Source organism: Marmota monax, unplaced genomic scaffold, assembly GCF_021218885.2.
Source record: "Marmota monax isolate L192 unplaced genomic scaffold, Marmota_monax_Labrador192_F-V1.1 WCK01_AAM20220418_F8-fsc00237, whole genome shotgun sequence".
Taxonomy (NCBI): domain Eukaryota; kingdom Metazoa; phylum Chordata; class Mammalia; order Rodentia; family Sciuridae; genus Marmota; species Marmota monax.
In genome coordinates this window covers 986,360-1,005,431 of record NW_026694627.1, presented here as the reverse complement: position 1 = coordinate 1,005,431, position 19,072 = coordinate 986,360, and the positions used below count along the sequence as shown (strand labels likewise).

The 19,072-nt window shown below is 38.4% G+C and overlaps 1 protein-coding gene across 3 annotated transcripts in view; it reads right to left on the bottom strand.

The window, feature by feature from the left end:
- The window catches only part of Baz1b (bromodomain adjacent to zinc finger domain 1B), an 81,887-nt gene that overhangs the window by 32,064 nt on the left and 30,751 nt on the right, over positions 1–19,072 (bottom strand). For all 3 annotated transcript variants that reach the window (XM_046422833.2, XM_046422832.2, XM_046422830.2), the window contains exons 6-8: positions 15,927–16,124; positions 4,774–6,472; positions 455–593 (exon numbers count right to left, since the gene is read on the bottom strand). In XM_046422833.2, coding sequence (XP_046278789.1) covers positions 455–593; positions 4,774–6,472; positions 15,927–16,124 — 2,036 coding nt within the window. The remainder of the gene's footprint in view (positions 1–454; positions 594–4,773; positions 6,473–15,926; positions 16,125–19,072) is intronic.

Sequence of the window (19,072 nt, the reverse complement as noted above, 5' to 3'; positions counted from 1 at the left end):
TTGCCTAGCATTTGCAAGGCCCTGGGTCCAACCCCCACTACTGCTAAAAAAAAAAAAATGTCTGAGAGTGTATGTTGTGTATAAGAAACTATAAGAAACTCTATTTGGAATACACTTCATCTTATTTTTAGTGACTTCAAGAGCCAGAAAACGCTTTTTTTTTTTTTTTAATTTTCTTAGTGGCAATGCTGGGAACAAACCCAGGGCCTCCTGAATATTGGGTAAACACTCTACCACTAAGCTACATCCCCAGCTGAGGGACACGTCTTATTTAACTTTATAACCCTGCATTTGGCATAGATAATGTTCAGTAAATGTATGATAAGCAATTATGTTTTCAATCAAAACTGGAAAATTGAATAGAAATGGTTATCTATTTTTAATGCTTTAGATAGCTTCATTAATCAATAACAAAAGAATCTCCCCATAAGATAATAAGAATCAAACTTCTTACCTATTATGGTTTCGATCTGTACCAATAGGAGTCCTCCGCATAACTAGCTTTGCCTTGGCAATCCCTTCCTGGAAAGCCTTCTCAGCCGCTGCCTTGTGCTTCCGGATTCGTTCTTCTTCAGCTTCACGTTCTAGTTTCACTGGTAAAGATAAAAAAGTGTCCATCAGTAGATGCTCAAGCCAGGTGTGGTGGTGGCTCACCTGTAATCCCAGCAGCTTGGAAGGCTGAGGAAGGAGGATCACAAGTTCAAAGCCAGCCTCAGCAAAATCGAGGTGCTAAGAAACTCAGCGGGACTCTGTCTCTAAATAAAATACAAAATAGGGCTGGGTATGTGGCTCAGTGATAGAGTGCCCCTGAGTTCATTCCTCAGTACCAAAAAAAAAAAAAAAAAAAAAAAAGATGCTCAGTCCGGTAAGGCACACACCTGTAATCCAAGCTGAGTCAGGATGGCCAGTTCAAAGCCAGTCTTAGCAGTTTAGCAAGGCCCTAAGCAACTCAGCAAGACCCTGTCTCTAAATGTATGTATGTATGTTTGGGGACGCAGCTCAGCATTCGTGGGTTCAATCCCCAGTACAAACAAATAACAACAACAAAAAAAAGGTAGATGCTCAGAGAACCTCAGTTTCTCTCTCCAAATTCTCATCTATGAAATGACATGTAAGGCAACAATTTCTTTTCGATCCTCCTATATTCCTCAAATTTTCATGAAGTCCTACTTACCAGTCACAGGATCCTCAAAAAAATCAGGATAAAAATAACTAATTAAATAACCACTTCAAAATAAAACATATTTCAGTCCTGAGGATTTAGACAGTAATTCAGCTTAATATCCTTGACAAGAAAAAAGAAGAGAAAGCTAGGACACAGAAACCCAGGTAGACAATTATAATCAGTGTCAGGGTGCTTGCTTATCACACATAAGGCCTTGGTTCAATCCTCAACACTGCGTGTACACACACACACACACACACACACACACACACACACGGGGGGGGGAACCTTTGTACACTGAATAACAGTTTTCTAATTATCTGGCAAGTCACTACTGTAAATGATGGAAACATTTTTAATCAGTTCACTTCTGTTTATTAATTACATGGGCTTATTCTATTCTGTTAGAAATTTCTTTCACCAGCATCAACCAAAAAAACCCCACTCACCTTGTCTTTTAAGTTCTTCCCTGTCACAAGTTGCTACTGAACAGTATAGAACACTGCTATTTACAATGTCGAATTTTTAAACTCTGATCCTCTACTGATAACATCTACAATATGGTGAGAATATGAAAAATCCATCTGTCAACAGAAGTTACTTTTAAAAATTAAGACAAATTCTATTTATGTAAATTACACGGAAGAGCTTGAGGGTGTGACTTAGTGGTACAGTGCCTGCACAGCATGCTTCAGGCCCTGGATTCGATCCCAGGCACTGAAAAACCAAAGCAAAAGAATGAAACATGGAATTTGTTACCTTTAAAAAATTAATCTTGACCTATGGACTGGTATTAGCCATAAATATGAGAGGTACGATGAAAAGAGACCATGTGGGCTGACTGTGTGGCTCAGCAGTAGAGTTAGAGCATTTGCAGTTAGTGTGTTAGAGACCCTGGGTTTGATCTCCAGCACACTAAAAGAAGATTCTTTGAAGAAAACACAGGGGTAAATCTTTACAATCTTGGATTAGGAATTGGATTCTCAAGGTATAACATCAAATCCATGAGCAACCAAAGAAAAAACATTTCAAAACAACCGGATCTCACCAAAATTAAAAGTACTTATGCCTGAAAGGGCACTATCAAGAAAGTGAAGACAACTCACAAAGTGGGCAAAAACATTTTACAACATGTGTTTAATAAGGGAGTTGTATCTAGAATATCTTTTAAAAAGTCTTGCAACTTAGTAAGTAAAAGACAACTTTGTTTTTGTTTTTGCAGGAAGCAGTACTAGGGATTGCACCAGGAATACTTTACCACTAAGTTATACCCCACGCCCTTTCGATTTATTTTTAGACAGGGTCTTGCTAAGTTGCTAGGCTGCCCTTTAATTTGTGATCCTCCTGCCACTGCCTCCTGAGTAGCTGGGATGATAGGCATGTGCCACCATGCCCACAAAGTTAATTCAGATCTTTTGCCCAATTTAATCATGGGGAAAGATCTGAAATTAACATTTCTCCAAAGATACACAAATAGCCAATAGGAACATCCCTAGTCATGTAGGAAATGCAAATCAAAATAATGAGATATCAATTCACTCCCACCAGGATGGCTATAACCATGAAGACAAAAACAAGTATTAGTGAGGAAGTGGAGAAATCAGAATCTTCAGACACTGCTGGTAGGAATAAAGTTATGCAGTCACTTTATTAAAACAGCCTGGCAGTTCCACAGCAATACCATTCCTAAAGATGTACCCCCCCCAAAAGAGAAAATATATGTCTACAGAAAAACTTTTGTCCTAATATTTACAATAGCATTATTCACAATACCCCAAGGGTTGAAACAACCCAAAATGTCCACTGACGTTCTGGAGGAGAAACAGAAGATCTTATGAATGGCTTCCTTAATGAGGCATGTTTTTCTGTTTGTTTACAGAACTGAGAATTAAACCCAGAAGTGCTCTACTACTGAACTATGTCTACAGTCATTTTTATTTTTTATTTTGAGTCAAGGTCTTACTAAGTTGCCCAGGCTATCCTTAAGCTTGAAATCCTCCTGTCTCAGCCTCCCAAGTAGTTGAGAGTACAGACATGCACAAATGCACCTGGCAGGCATAAGCTGTACATGCGACAGCATGGTGAACTTCTGAGACATCAAGCTAGGTGGGGAGGAAAAGTCACAAAAGTACTTATTATTTGACTATTGTTACGGTTTAAATATGAGGTGGCCCTCAAAATCTCACGTGTGAGACAATCTAAGAAGGTTCAGAGATAAAATGATTAGGTAACGAGAGTTATAACCTAATCAGTGGATTAATCCATGACATGAGTCAGTTGGGTGGTTAACTGCAGGCAGGTAGGGTGTGGGCTGGAGGAAGCAGGTCACCAAGGGGTGACACTGTGCCCCTAGTGAACAGAGCTCTCTCTGCTTCCTGGTTGCCATGCCCTGAGCTGCCTTCAATTGCCAGACCCTTCCACCATGATGTTGTTTCATCTTGGGCTCACAGCTATGCAGCTGGCCAACCAGGGACAGAATGTCTGAAACTGTGGGCCATAATAAACTTTCCCTTCTAAGTTGTTCTTGTCAAGTCTTTTGGTCACAGCAACACAAAGCTGACTAAAACAATTCCACTTATAGGAAACGTCTAGAATAGGCTACTTATGGCTCCAGAAGACGGGTAAATGGGGTGACAATAAGCTAAGGGGAGTGGGGTTTCTTTTACAGGTAATGAAAATATTATATAATTGTAGCAATGGTTATACATATCTGTGAGTGCATTTTAAAACACTAAATTGTATATGATAAATGGGTGAATTGTGTGTTGTGAGAATTATTTGATAAGATTTTTTTCTTAAAAGTTCAGATCTGGGGGCTGGGGTTGTGCGAAAGAGTGCTCACCTAGCACGTGTGAGACCCTGGGTTCGATCCTCAGCACCACAAAATAAATAAATAAATAAATAAAAATAAAGGAATGTGGGGCTGGGGTTGTGGGTCAGTGGTAAAGTGTTCACCTAACACGCATGAGGCCCTGGGTTCGATCCTCAGCAACATATAAAAATTAAATAAATAAAATAAATAGTTCAGATCTGATGGTGCCATCAAAGCCCAAGATTTTTTTAGTTCTTAAATAATAATAAAGGAAAATCATTATCTCAGTTGGCAACTGTGCTAAGGGCTTCAAATACCTTGTCATTCAATCTTACCAAACATGAGAAAAGTATGGCATGGATAAATAACTTGCCAAAGAAATACAGCAAAAAGGATTCAAACCCAAGTCAGCAATTCCAAAGAGCAATCTGCTGTTTTCAATATGTCTATATGTGGGTTTGGGCATTTATCAAAACCAGAAAAGATGCCACCATGGCATTAACTTATCATCAACTGCAGAACTCTAGGCCAAACAGTCTAAAATATTACAAGCCTAGACCTAGGACTACAGCTCTGGGGGAGAGTGCTTGCCTGGTGTGTGCAAGACTCTGGGTTCAATCCCCAGCAACATCCACACACATAATATGATTATATAATATATATTACATACCTAGCTCGTTCTGGGTTGTTACAGAAATAAGCAAATAATTGACAGAGACATCCCATTTCTCTACGAACTTCCCATCTCTTACCATCTTCTAAAGGCCTTCCCTTTTCTCTGGGTGTAAAATCTTACCTTTCATTTCCCTTTCCTGGATCTCCCGTTCCCTCTTGGCCTGCATGGCAAGCAGCCTTCTGCTCTTCACAGCACTAATCATGTCTTCAGCTTCCATATCTACCTGGGGCTCAAACTTTACAATTTCTTTTTTCCTATCAGTTTTCCCTAACCCATTTTCCTCTTTGCCATTTTCTTTATTTCTGGCTTCCATTTCTTTCCGCTTCTGTTTCTCTGCTCTCTTCTTGTCGTTCTCCTCCTTCAACACAGCAAGCCGCTCCTTCCACAGCTCTGCAGACATCTGCTGTCTGGTCTCCATGTGGTCTTGTACTGAGTACGTCATGAGGATCCGGTGGCACAGTGCTGTCAAGATCTGCAGCTTCTCCTCTGATGTTAGCTCAAAAAACTCAGAGGTTTCCAGCTTCTCTAAGAACTCATCTTGTACCTCGTTGTCCTCAAATGGTGCCGAGTCTTTATTGTCATCTGTGTCTGAGCCCTCACTTTCCTCCTGGGCATCTGACCTGCGCAAGCAGAGCCGAACCAGCTCTGAAACAGAGTGCAGAGTGAGCGGGATTTCTGACAGCTTCATTCCCAATTCACCATAGTCTTCCGCTATTTCGTCTTGTAGTAAGGTCTGTAGCAGGATGACCAAAACTCTATTCAGGTATAAAAAGCCACCCTTATCTGCACTCAAGGCTTCCATTAGGGACACAGCAGTAATAGGATACTGAGCATCTGGTAAGAGTAGCCCAGAATAACAGCTCAAGAACTCTACCACTAGGGCCACATCCCCAAAGAGGGTGTTGGGCAGCCCTTCAGGGGTATCCACCAATCTAAATGTTGGAAGACTTTTGCCATTTAACTCTTGGTCCTCATACCGCTTCTGCTTTTCTAATTTCTCAAGCATTTCCTTCTCTCTTCTTTCTTTGGCTTTTTCCTTCAACTTTTCTTTTAGTTCCTGTCGTTTCTTCTTCAAATATTCTTTTCGCTGCTCTTCAGACATAGAGGCCCACCTCTTCCTATGCTCTAGAAGCTCATAGCGCTTTTGTACAATAGTTCTCAATTCTTCCGGGAGGCGAGCCCTATCTTCACTGGAAAGAAGACGAGCTGTTTTGGAGATAACACAGGACAGGGCACTCTTCTTGTCCTCACGGTCTTTGTTTTCTTTGTAATAGGCAATCAGATGCAGAGCAGCAGGAGGCAAGTGTTTATGAGGTTTACTGGAGGACCTCGGTGTGGCCCCAGAATTCCGGGGGGCTCGTGTCATCTTCTGAGTGCCTTTGGCCATATCCAACAAAGTCATCTGCTTCATTTTGGTTTTAGGAGTCTTTAAACCCTTTTTGGGAGATTTGGCATTCCCTGTGGATTTCTGTCCATTCAGGATGCCTTTGCTCCTGCCCTTAGCCTTCAAAGGTTTATCACTGTGCTTCCCTGGTTTCTTCGTTGGTGGGCCTTTTTTAGGAATGTGAAAGTTGGCATGTAACTTGTTGGGTGACATCATCTTCATCATTTCTTCCAGATGTTCTTCTGGAGATCTGGAATTCTTTGAGTTCTTCACTTTGAGTGGTGAGCCATTCAATGATTTTTTCAAATGTACATGACACCATAACTTAGGATTTAATGGTGAACTCAAAGAACTATCTGCCTTGGATTTCTTTGAGGGCTTCCTATCTGGGGATCCAGTATTCTTCCTCTTAGTAGAAGGGTTGAGAGTCATATACTAGAAATTAAGAATAGGGAAAAAATTAATTTTAAATATTAAAAAAATCAATGTCATAAAGGCCCTCATCCTCAGGTATTCAAGTAAAACTATATATTCACTTCTCTTCATAGACACTGTCCCTGAAAAAGCAAAGACATTATTGTTAGCTAATGTTTTTGCCACATCAATACAAACATCTCTGAATAACCAGATTTACAAATCTATACTGTGGGACTGAAAGTGCAGCTCAATGATAGAGTACTTACCCAGCATACATGAGGCCCAGGGTTCGAGCCACAGCATCAGGGGAAAAAGTCTACACTCTGAGATTAAACCATTTGTTTATTTGCTTACTTTGTGCCAAGGATTGACCACAGGGCCTCACACATACCAGGCAAGTACTATATCACTGATCTACATCACCAGTCCCTGATATTAGACGTTTTTGCTACATAAGTAGCTCTATGTATTCTTAAATATTTCAATGAAATCTGTGAACCTTATCCCTGGAAACAACACATAAAAACTATGCATATAATTTCGGAGACCATCACCCACAGGCACCAGATAAGGAATAACTAAAAAACAGTAATACTTGAGTAATTTTAAAAGCACTGCCCTTGGGCAGGGGGGAGTGTAGTGGTAAAGTACTGACCAAGCATGGTGCAGGGTTTGAGGCCCAGAACTTCCAGAAGAAGAGAACTGCTATGAAGTAGGACTGGATTTTAATGCTTTAAACTTTTATTCTGGATCACAGCATGCTATGATCTTAAGTATAAAGTGTAATATTCAAAATTTTTGTCTAAATTCAGGCATCTTTTATTAATAAAAGTATCCATAAGTATAATAAAAATATAAAAACTGCTCACAGATAAGGAAACCTCCTGACCTTGGTTTCTCAAACTCCTCTCTGTCCTTTCCCTGTAACTGAGTAACTCATTTCCATGAATACATTTAACTATGAGCTGTCTAAATTCTCATTAATTTCATACCATTTTCTCTTTGAACAGCCTATATTTCTCAAATTCTCTCCCACTAGTACTCCAACCACACAATCCTCCAATCTCCCAAGACTTTAAATCCATTTATTTTATTACATTTTCACCACCCTCAACCTCTTGTCCTTAAAGAGAGGGGTCTTGATATGTTGCCCAGGTCCCTGCCTCAGTTCCTGAGTAGCTGGCACTACGGATGCACCACCTGGCTCTGCTCATCCTTCTTTATCCAGTTTAAATTCCAGTCATTTAATCAATCTTAATTTAAATATACAATTCCCTTGTCTCTCTTCTTCTATTATATTTACCTGGAAAAACCATAATCCTGACTGGTTCACATTTAGCTCTAACATGGCTAGGATAAAATACACAAGTAGCCTCTCTCCAATTCTACCACCAGGCAACTGAAATGGGGACTCCCGACAGGCCCCTGTTCATGGTGTATTCCCTTAGCCTACTCCTCTTCCCTGTCTCCTAGAAACGTAGCTTCTCCTACCTACTCTCACCCCTCCATCTCCATCACACATAATTGGTTAATAGGTTAGAACCCCTTCCATTTGTCACAATACCACTCTTTCTCTATTTAAATGTGTTCTTCACCCAGGCACATACCCCTATAATCCCAGTGACTTGGAGGCTGAGGCAGGATAATCACAAGGTCCAGGCCAGTGCCAGCAACTTTATTGAGGCCCTAAGACAACTTAACAACACCATTTCAAAATAAAAAATAAGAAAGATTGGGGCAACTCAGTGGTAAAGCAACCCAGTAGCAAAACTAAATAACTAAATCTGTACTTTAAAAATAAAACCATCTGATTTTAATGATTTAAAGATTGTAATTACAAACAAAAAAGAAAAGACTTACAACTAAAACATAAACTGAATGAAATACCAAGCAGTGCAAAAACTATAGCCTATTTCAGAAAAAGTTTTAAGAGGATCGAAAGACTACATAACCTACAGAATACCTGACTTCTGCTGCCAAAAGGAGTTTTACAAACACACAAAATTCCGAAACTTCAAGTTTTTTAATAGGTCTAACTTGAGAAAAGCAACATGTAAAGAAGCAGCCTGGAGACAGTAGGTATGACAAGCTAGTATAAAACAAGATTGCAGGCAAACCAATCCCCCAGCCAGAGACTACGGAATATGAAATCAGAAGCCACTAAAAAAGGCTACAGGGAAATAGCTAAGGTAAAATAAAGAGAGAACACTGAAGAATCCCTATGCTCTTAGAAGTAAAGCAAAAGATGTAGTAAAATTTAATAAACTGTGACCAATGAAAACTCAAAACACTAGGGCTGGGAATGTATGTAGCTCAACAGTACAGCACTTGCCTAGCATGGGTTCAGGCCCTAACGATACACAACAACAAAACAAAAAAACAGAATGAAAAAATTTAAACATTAAAGGCAGAATCATCAGAGAAACAGAAACAGCAATACAAGACTTCTATAGAAGTAGGGTGTGCTCTGCATGAGTAAGCTACGCTTAACAAATTTCTCTTCTGGCTAAATTTTCTTTCTTTTTTCTTCTGGCTAAATTTTCTAACTTTAAAAGCCAATCTGCCTTCTAAGAATTATACTGACTGCCTTTTTGTTTTCTGTTTAAAACTGGATGTTTTGTTTCCCAGTGATCCTCAGGACAGGCTGACGAAGAGGTATAGTGCTTAAAAGAACACATTTCCCCAATACAGAATTTCCCTGTCCTAGCTCCCCAGGACAAATTTGAAAATGTTAAAAATAAATAAGTAAGTAAAGAAAAGTAAGTTATTTCACAAATTCCATTCTCCTGCTGGACACTAATTATAAGTACTTTAAAAAGAATACTATATCAGAAAATACCCTCTAAATCACAGAGAAAGATCCAACACTACCTGGTCAGGAACTAAAAACAAACATGTTGTCTCCCAAAGTGAACCATCTTATTCAGGCAACCTTGGAAAATATCCATAGCACAGCCATAAAAAGTGATAATGTTTCTAATGCTCAGAACAAGCTATTGCTTAAAAATTATCCTAAAATAAATTTAGTATTGAAAAAGAGAATAATGAGACTGTTGTAAGGTGTGGGCTTTTTTTGTGTTTGTGTGTGTATGGACAAACCACACCATAAATTTGTATTTCTTTTTCTTTTTCTTTACTTTTCTTTTTTTTCTTTTGAGAGAGAGAGAGAGAGAGAGAGAGAGAGAGAGAGAGAATTTTAATATTTATTTTATTTTTTTTTTTAGTTTTCAGCAGACACAACATCTTTGGTTGTATGTGGTGCTGAGGATCGAACCCGGGCCGCATGCATGCCAGGCGAGCGTGCTACCGCTTGAGCCACATCCCCAGCCCCATAAATTCGTATTTCTGAAAAATGAAAAAAATGAAAAAAATGAACTCACCCAACCCCCTCCCAATAGGCCGGCTCCCGCGTGAGCAGTCCTTCAGTAACTGGGTCATCTCAGCATGGGTATGCTGGGGAGTCACAGCCCAAGGGAGCCGGCACGGCTGGACTCAGGGGGATCTGAAAAAGCATAAAACCACTTATGTGCTAAGGGTCTCCCCTCTGCCCCACTCTGCGCAATTCGCCTTCTAGACTAGTATAACGGCAGGGAGAAGAGAAGAATGAATACCCAGATTGGCAGGGTCAAGGCCCTTCCTAATTGCCAAACAGGTAATCATACTTATGAGTGTTCTCAGCAATGGGGGAGGCAGAAAAAACAAGGGTATACACAATCCTACATCTGTCCTGTTGCGTAGAACATGCCACCATCATAAACACCATGTTTGTTGGTAAAAAGTAAAATAAAAAGTGAAGAAACCATTTATAACATCTAAAATGCTGAATTTAATAATAAGCAGTATTATCTAATATACAAAATCTTAGATTAGAAAACTCTGGCAATCAATACCAGACTCTTACTTCATTCTTCTCATGTTTGGGATCTGAGGGCAATCTCAATCTCTATATGCATTTGTCAGCCAATTTTCTAAATGTGTTACTCTGAAGTATTTTTAAAGAATTTTGAAAATAATATTCTTTCTCTTTATTTATTTTATTTTCTATGGTGCTGGGGTTTGAACCCAGGGTTTGGAGCACGCTAGGAAAGCACTCTGCCACTGAATTATATCCCAAGCCCCTGTTTGTTTGTTTAAGTACTTCTGCTTTTGTCTCTAACTCAAGAGGGAACCTTAAAGGCAAAATTTTAATTAAGAAAAATCTTAGCCAGGTACAATGACCCACATCTATAATCCCAGCTATCTGGGAGGTTGAGGCAGAAAGGTTGCAAGTTTGAGGCCAGCTTCAGCAAGGAAGGGAGGGAGGGAGGGAGGGAGGGAAAAAAAACAGAAGAAATCTTAGAGCTAGGAACCTACTTAAAAAGCTTGTTATTAGGACAAGTGAGAATTATATTTTAAAATGCATTTCAACCATTAGTAATGGGACAAATTAAAATTATATTAGGTGCCTTCTGATTTGATCTTCTGAGAAAAATATATCCATTCTGTGGTATTCCTAATCTGAACCTAATAAGAAAACAAACCCAAATCAAAGGGCATCCTACAAAATAACTAGTTCATGTTATTCAAAAATGCCAAGGTTGGGGCTGGGGTCTTGGCTCAGTGTCAGAGCGCTTGCCACGCACATGTGAGGTACTGGGTTTGATTCTCAACACCACATAAAAATAAATAAACAAAATAAAGATATTGTGGGGCTGGGGTTATGGCTCAGCGGTAGAGTGCCCGCCTCGCATGTGCAAGGCCCTGGGTTCGATCCTGAGCACCATATAAAAATAATAAATAAACAAAGAGTTAAAAAAAAAAAAAAAAAAGATATTGTGTCCATGTATAACTAAAAAAATATTAAAAAGGGGCTGGGGTAGCGGCTCAGCTGTAGAGCGTTTGCCTAGCACATAAGACGCCCTAGGTTTAATCCCTAACACCACATAAATGAATAAAATAAAGAGTTATTAATATATATTAATATAAACATACATATATTTTTAACACCAAGGTTAGCTGAATAGGGTGGTATACACCTGTGATCCCAGCTACTCAAAAGGCTGAAGCAGGAGGATCTCAAGTTTAAGGCCAGCCCATACAGCTTAGTGAGACTCTGTCTCAAAACAAAATAAAAAGGGCTCAGGATGTAGTTCAGTGAGTAAGGTCCTGGGTTAAATTTCCAATACTAGCCAGGTGTGATGAGGCACACCTGTAATCCCAGTGGCTCAGGAAGCTGAAGCAGGAGGACTGTGAGTTCAAAACTAGCATTAGCAATTTAGCAACATCCTAAGCAACTTGCAAGATCCTGTCACAAAATAAAATATTAAAAAGGGCTGGTGATGTGTGTGGCTCAGTGGTTAAGTACCCCTGGGTTCAATGCTCAGTGCAAAACAAAACAAAAGGAAGGGATGACAGAGGCTTTTATTAGGCAAAATTTGAGTTATAACTGCAGATTATTGTATTGTTTCAATGTTAATTTCCTGATTTTGATAACTATACTACAGTTATATTAGAAAATATCCTTATTTTCAAAAAGCACATATTCAGGCTGGGTGTGGTGGTGTGTACCTACAATCTCAGTGACTCAGGAGGCTGAGGCAGGAAGATCACAAGTTCAAAGCCAGTCTTAGCAACTGAGTCAGACCCTAAGTAACTTAGTAGGACCCTATCTCAAAATAACAAAGTAAAAAGGGTGAGGATGTGGCTCAGTGGTAAATTGCCCCTGGGTTACATTCCCAGTAAACTTACACACACAAAAAAAGAAACACATATTCAGGTATGTTTTAAGAGGACATCTAGATTTATACTTAACTGGGTTATATTAAGTTATGATAAAGGTTATAATATTCAAGAAATGTTATTGAATACATGGAAATTCTTTAGTATTCCAACAATTTCTTATGAAATTACTTCAAAATAAAATGCTTTTAAAATGTAGTAAGAAAAATGCTAAAAAAAGGTCCAAATTATTTCAGGATTCCAAATGTCCTTTTTTCCCCCTAATATTTACTTTTTAGTTTTAGGTGGATACAATATCTTTATTTTATTTTTATGTAGTGCTGAGGATCGAACCCAGTGCCTCACATGTGCTAGGCGAGCACTCTACCACTGAGCCACAACCTGAGCCCTCCAAATGTCTTTTTTCACAAATGTCTTTTGATCTAGAATTTATATGACCAACAGTCATCAAAAAAATTTTTCCGGATGTTTTTAGAAGTATCATTTTCTTCTTATTTCTTTACTCAAAGGTTTCCCTATTAGCACCCATCATTACAAAGATAGAGTTCAAACATTATAGAGAAACTAAGAAAAAAATAGGGCTGTTGCATAGGTAGAGGGAAATGAGCAGCTAAGATGGCAGAAGAGAAATCATTTTAGCATCTAGTTGCTTTGTAAATCATTCTTCCAAGTCATTAGGCCTATAAAAACTTAGCTAGCCCCAAAACCCAAATGTCAGTGGCATTTTTCTTAACAAATGACTTCTTCAAGAAATGAATTAAACAGCCATATGCCCATTATATGCAATGTGCCATGCCAAACTTACAGGATACAAATTGAGTAAGTCAGGTAGAACTTAAATTCTAGAAAGGGTTTACAAGACCACAAAACACAGCCTCATCATTATCATCACACTAGGCCCCACTCAACGCTCCTGTTTGTCTAGGTAATTCTGTACTCTCCAACTTGAGCACTCTCCCACTGATCCTTTCCTAAAGCTGATGCTCAGAACTTGATTCCTCTTCCCAGGACACACCTTGCTCTCTAGCAGCTGTATTCAATAGCCTGGTAGGAAATTATATTTTACAAAAATCAAAGAGGAGACAGAGAAAATTTTGCATGCCTTTGGGAAGGGTGGATAACACTCATTATATTATTTTAAACTTCCTTTAAATGAAGAAAGAATCCAAAGCACTGTTTCATGGTCTACTTATCTGGGTTCACTATTCTGTTCTACCCTGATAAGATATCAGAGGCCCTTTAAGAAAACTAATTTAAGAAAGGAAAACACATAGCTTATATGCAAAACATAGAAGACAATCAGTGAAATGTCAAACAATGAGTATCACAGAGTAAGAAATTACTGCTTTCAGGTATAGAAAAAGAAAATAAAGATGTGTACATGCTCCTGATTTTATAGACCAGTATTTTATATGAGTCTCAATTTCTAAGTAAAATCACTCACTGCCTTTATACAGTAGCTTAATATAAGCAAGCATGCACATCCTAATTGCAATCTGAATTATAGCTAAATTTAATAACTAGTGATTTATGCCCTCATTAAAAATTTTTGAGAATAGCAGTTATCTTCAGAGATTTCCTTGGGATGTAAGTAAACAGAATTCTAATCTCTGGCTCCTACATAATGTTGAGCTCAGCTTTTTTCTCTTAATAAGCCAGAAGACCTCTTACTCATAAATAGTAATCTCGTCATGTTATTTATATACTTGAATCACTAAACATAAACAATTTTAAAAATACATAAAAATATAGCTGTAAGATTTTAAAAAACTAAGATTTTAAGGGCTCAAGTTATCCAAAGTCTAAATCCCACTCAGAGGTGAACTTATATAAGGATTTTCATATAGTTAATTCTGTGTGATAACCACAGAAAGCTGTATCATCTGTGGCAATAAAATGACACTGAGCTCCAATCTTCTTAATACAAATATTTTTTTTAAATTTCAGACTAACTATCATTCATGGAACTTTTCATTCTGATCTAGAATAAGCTAATTCATAAATGAGTCTTTATTAGAAAATAATAAAAATGTAAGACATGATAGATGATAATGTTCAACGATGCTGGTCTAGAACAACACTTGCTAAATGCTGAAATATGGGAGGAAGTCTGTGTGTGTGTGTGTGTGTGTGTGTGTGTGAGAGAGACTGTCTTGCTGGGAACTGAACTCGTGTCTTATGCTCTACCACTGAGGTACAGTCCCAGCTTGGGAAGAAATCTTTACCAATGTTCTACAGAAATAAAATTAGTTTTCAATATATTTATGTCAACATAATTAATGTAAGATAATTAAGGTTGTTTAGTTATTAATTATGACTTGAAGGGTTCTTAATTTTTAATAATTAAAAGAGGGAGGGGGTTGGAGTTGTAGCTCAGTGGCAGAGCACTTGCCTAGCACATGTGAAGCACTGGGTTCAATCTTCAGCACCACAAAAAATAAATAGGTAGGTAGGTAGATAGACAGATAGATAGATAGATAGATAGATAGATAGATAGATGTGATTTGAAAAAAAAGAAGGGGAGATAGTTTAGTGGCAGAGTACTTGTCTACCATGTACAAGTCCCTGGGTTCAATCTTCAGTACTGCCAGAAAAAAAAGCAGAAAAGGGAAGAAATCCAAAAGTCTGGCATTGTTTTAATGTTTTGTCTCTGGTGCTGAACCCAAGGCCTCAAGAATACACACACTCTCCCAGTGGGATAGACTCTGAACATGTCCTAATCCTATTCTGATCTAAAGACCAAAATGAAAATATCAGCCAGTAAAGTTAAATTTAAAGTTAAATTTACCAACAAAAGAAACATGAGAAATCTAAAAAATCTACATTAAAAAAAAAGAATTTGGGCTGGGGATGCAGCTCAGTGATGGAGCACTTGCCTAGCATTTGAGAGGCTCTATGTTTGATGCCCAGCACAGCCCCACCCCCTAAATCTTATTGGAAGAACTCTGAGACAGAAAAGACAATCATCCTAGGCCAAAGTCTGGGATCTTGTTATCCACTTCTAATTAGAATGGATCTCAGATTCCCCATCTGTAAAATAATACATACACTATACAATTTCATAAAAATGTTCTGAAGATAAAATGAGATGATTCAAGGGAGAAAATATCATTCTGAAGAGAAAGATGCTAGATTTATTTACTACTAACATATCACTCAAAGTAATATAGTTTCCAGGTTTTTTCCCACAGCTGCCAGTAATAATTGATCATCTTGCCTGATATACAAAACAAAGTTTTCATTTTAAGAATCCATTCACAAAACATTTTTGTTTCCAAAAAGAATATAAGAGGGAAAAAAAATGTTGTATAGTTTTACTTTTTCAATTATTCATACATAGCAAAAAATAAACCAAATTAAGAGAAGCTATTCAATGTGCCCCCCCTTACAGCCCCCATTATCACAGCCTAATGAAACACATATCTGGAAATTTTCAAAATCATTATATGATGTTAGATTTTAAAATCTGGCCAGGCACAATGGTGCACATCTGTAACGCCAGCTGAGGCAGGAGGAGGACTTTAAGTTTGAGACTACTCTCAGTAACTTAGTGAAACCTTTTCTCAAAATAAGGAATAAAGGGCTAGTGATGTGGCTCAGTGATGTAGCACCACTGGATTCAATCCCCAGTACCAAAAGAAAAGAAAAAAAGAAAATTCAAAATCTGCTATAATCTAATCTTATTGGAGTCAGAGAGAATAAACTCATCTACTAGTGCTTTATTCTGCTATCCCAAAATTAATAGTGACCTTACCTTATATGGATCAAGTAAAAAGTCACTGAACTTGCTAGGCAAGGAATATTTCTTCACCAATTCATCTTCTACCACCCAAGGTGCATTTTCACCAGTACCAGCACGTAGAGCATTATGCCGTATAAAGTATCGAAGTATCTCCTTATTTGGTGGGCGCTCTGTGCGAATCAAGCTATCTGCTGGCACATTGCTGATGATCTAGGTGAAAAATAATAAATAACTCACCACTAGGATACCATGGCAATTAACCAATAAGAACAAAAATTTACATCTTTTCCAGAAAACACAATTCCATCTATGAAATAAGGTTATAAATTAGAAGAAAGAGCAGAATAACATTTAGAGATAAAATGTCTTACTTTAAAGATATCCCAAGGCAATTTGTTGATATTACCTAAAAATGTGAATACCCTTCAAACCCATAATTCCTCAGTTAAGAATTTACCCTGGGGGGCTGGAGATGTGGCTCAAGAGGTGGCTCGCTCGCCTAGCATGCGTGAGGCACTGGGTTCGATTCTCAGCACCACATAAAAATGAAATAAAGATATTGTGTCCACCTAAAACTAAAAAATAGTAGAGAGCTTACCTAGCACGTGTGAGGCACTGGAATTGATTCTCAGCACAGCATATAAATAAATAAATGAAAAAATAAAGGCCCATCAACAATATATTTAAAAACAACAATAAAAACAAAACAGAATTTACCTAAGCATGTAAATACAGAAATTTTCAACTACTTTTAACATCAAAAAGTGGTGCTGGGCTGTGGATATAGCTCAGTAGTAGAGCACTTGTCCAGTATGTACAAGGCCCTGGGTCTGATTCCCAGCACACACACACAAAAAAAAAAACGGAGGAAGGAGAGTAATTATTACACAAAAGTTCATCAATATGAGACTCTTTCTCTCCTTCTTTCTTTCAGTACTGAGAATTGAACCCAGGGGCACTTAACTACTGAGCCACATCCCTAAACCCTGTTTTGTATTTTATTTATAGACAGGGTCTCACTGAGTTGCTTAGGGCCTCACTAAGTTGCTGAAGCTGGCTTTAAATTCTTGACTCTCCTGCCCCAGTCTCCAGAGCCAAGCTGCTGGGATTATAGGCATGCGCCACCATGTCTGGTTAAAACGCATTTTTTAAAATTAAAATACATATACATAATGGAAATCTTGTACCCTTGAAAAAAACAAAAAGTTTCTCAATCAGGACAAATTCACCCAAATCACCTAGGGTAAAAGGAACTGTTTGGGCCTCCCCACAAACTTAATGAGCCAGAAGGAGCTCTGGAGGTAAAGTCAGGAACGTACATATTTAATAAGCATGCCCTACTGACTATCCCACACACTACAATCTAAGAGCAATGTTCTGAAAGAAAAATTAATGACAACAGATGCTGACCAAACAGTAAATTTTTAAAAGTAAATTACAAAATAATATAGAATATTCCTACTTTCAAGTCACTTAAGAATTGACCACCATTAATCAGATCAATAGTCACCAATTATCTGAGTTTGAGATTAAAGATCATTTTTTTCTTATTTGCATTTTCTATCTTCTAATTAACCAATATTTACTACCTTTGAGCAAATCAACTTACACTCACCAATCAAAACCTGAATGAGAGAAGTGGTTGAGATTTTAGAATGTTTTAACTAGGTGCTTGCTGAATAAGAGGCAAGAAACTTAATGAAAAATTGTATTTAACCTTCAAATATAGAAATCCTAATAATCTAGTCATTTCTGCAGATCACTAATTATACCACAAATGAGTCACAATGGTGTGAGATTTGTCAATATTTTGAGATGGGAAAAAAACATTATAAACAAAGAGGCAAAAGAACTGCAATATAGCCCAGGAAGTTGGCCCACGCCTGTACCAGAGACTTGGGAGGCTGAGGTAGAAGGATCACAAGTTCCAGGCCAGCCCTGGAATGAGACCCTGTCTCAAAATAAAAAATAAAAAGGGCTGGGGTTCTAAGGTTATTGAGTTGGGAGAGTCCCAGGCCAGACATTATCAGTTATTTTGTTACTATTTGATTGGCAAATCAGGTGACTTATAAATAAAAGCTAATAATGTTATGTAACTCTGTGTATCATACAAAATTGCTTCTACTACTCTTATACTAAGTAATAAAGTAATAAAGATTTTGTTCTAGTGAAAAAAAGGGGGTGGGGCTAGGGTTGGGGCTGCAGTTGTATCACAGCAGCAGAGCACTTGCCTAGCACATTGAGGCACTGGGTTTGATTCTCAGCACCACATATAAATAAGTAAATAAAATAAAGATCTACAAAAACTAAAAAATATTAAAAAAAAAAAAAAAATGGCTGAGGGACCAGGAGTTTGGGAAGCTGAGATAGGAGAATCAAGAGTTCAAAGCCAGCCTCAGCAACTAGAAGGCACTAAGCAACTCAGTGAGATTCTGTCTCTAAATAAAATACAAAATAGGGCTGGGGCTATGGCTCAGGTGACTTATAAATAAAAGGTTGAATGCCCCTGAGTTCAATCCCCAGTACCCAAAAAAGAGGGAGTGCTAGGGATCTGAGATGTAGTTCTGTGGTAAAGTGCTCGCCTTGCAGGTGTGAAACCCTGGGTTTGATCTACAGTTCAAAAAGAAAGAAAGAAACACACACACACACACACACACCCTTTTAGCTGGATGTGGTGGTCCATGCCAGTAATCCCAGTGGCCTGGGATGCTGAAGCAGGAGGATATCACACTCAAAGCTAGCCTCAGCAACTGAGTGAAGCCCTGCCTCAAAATAAAACAAAAAAAAGGCTAGGGATGTTAGCCAAGTGTGGCTGCACATATCTGTAATCCCAGTGGCTTGGGAGGCTGAGGCAGGAGAATCATGAGTTCAAAGACAGCCTCAGCAATTTGGAGAGGCCCTAAGCAACTCATGAGACCCTATCTATAAATAAAATTCAGAAAGGGCTGGGGATGCAGAACAGTGGTTAAGCATCCCTGGGTTCAATCGCTAATACCCTCCCTCCCCCCAAAAAGCTAGGGATGTGGTTAAGAACCGCAGGGTTCAATACCTGGTACTAAAAAAGAAATGAAAAAGGCATGGGGGCTAGGGATACAGTTCGGTGGTAGAGCACCCCTGGATTCAATCTCCAATTCCACAAATAAAAAAGTCCCAATTCT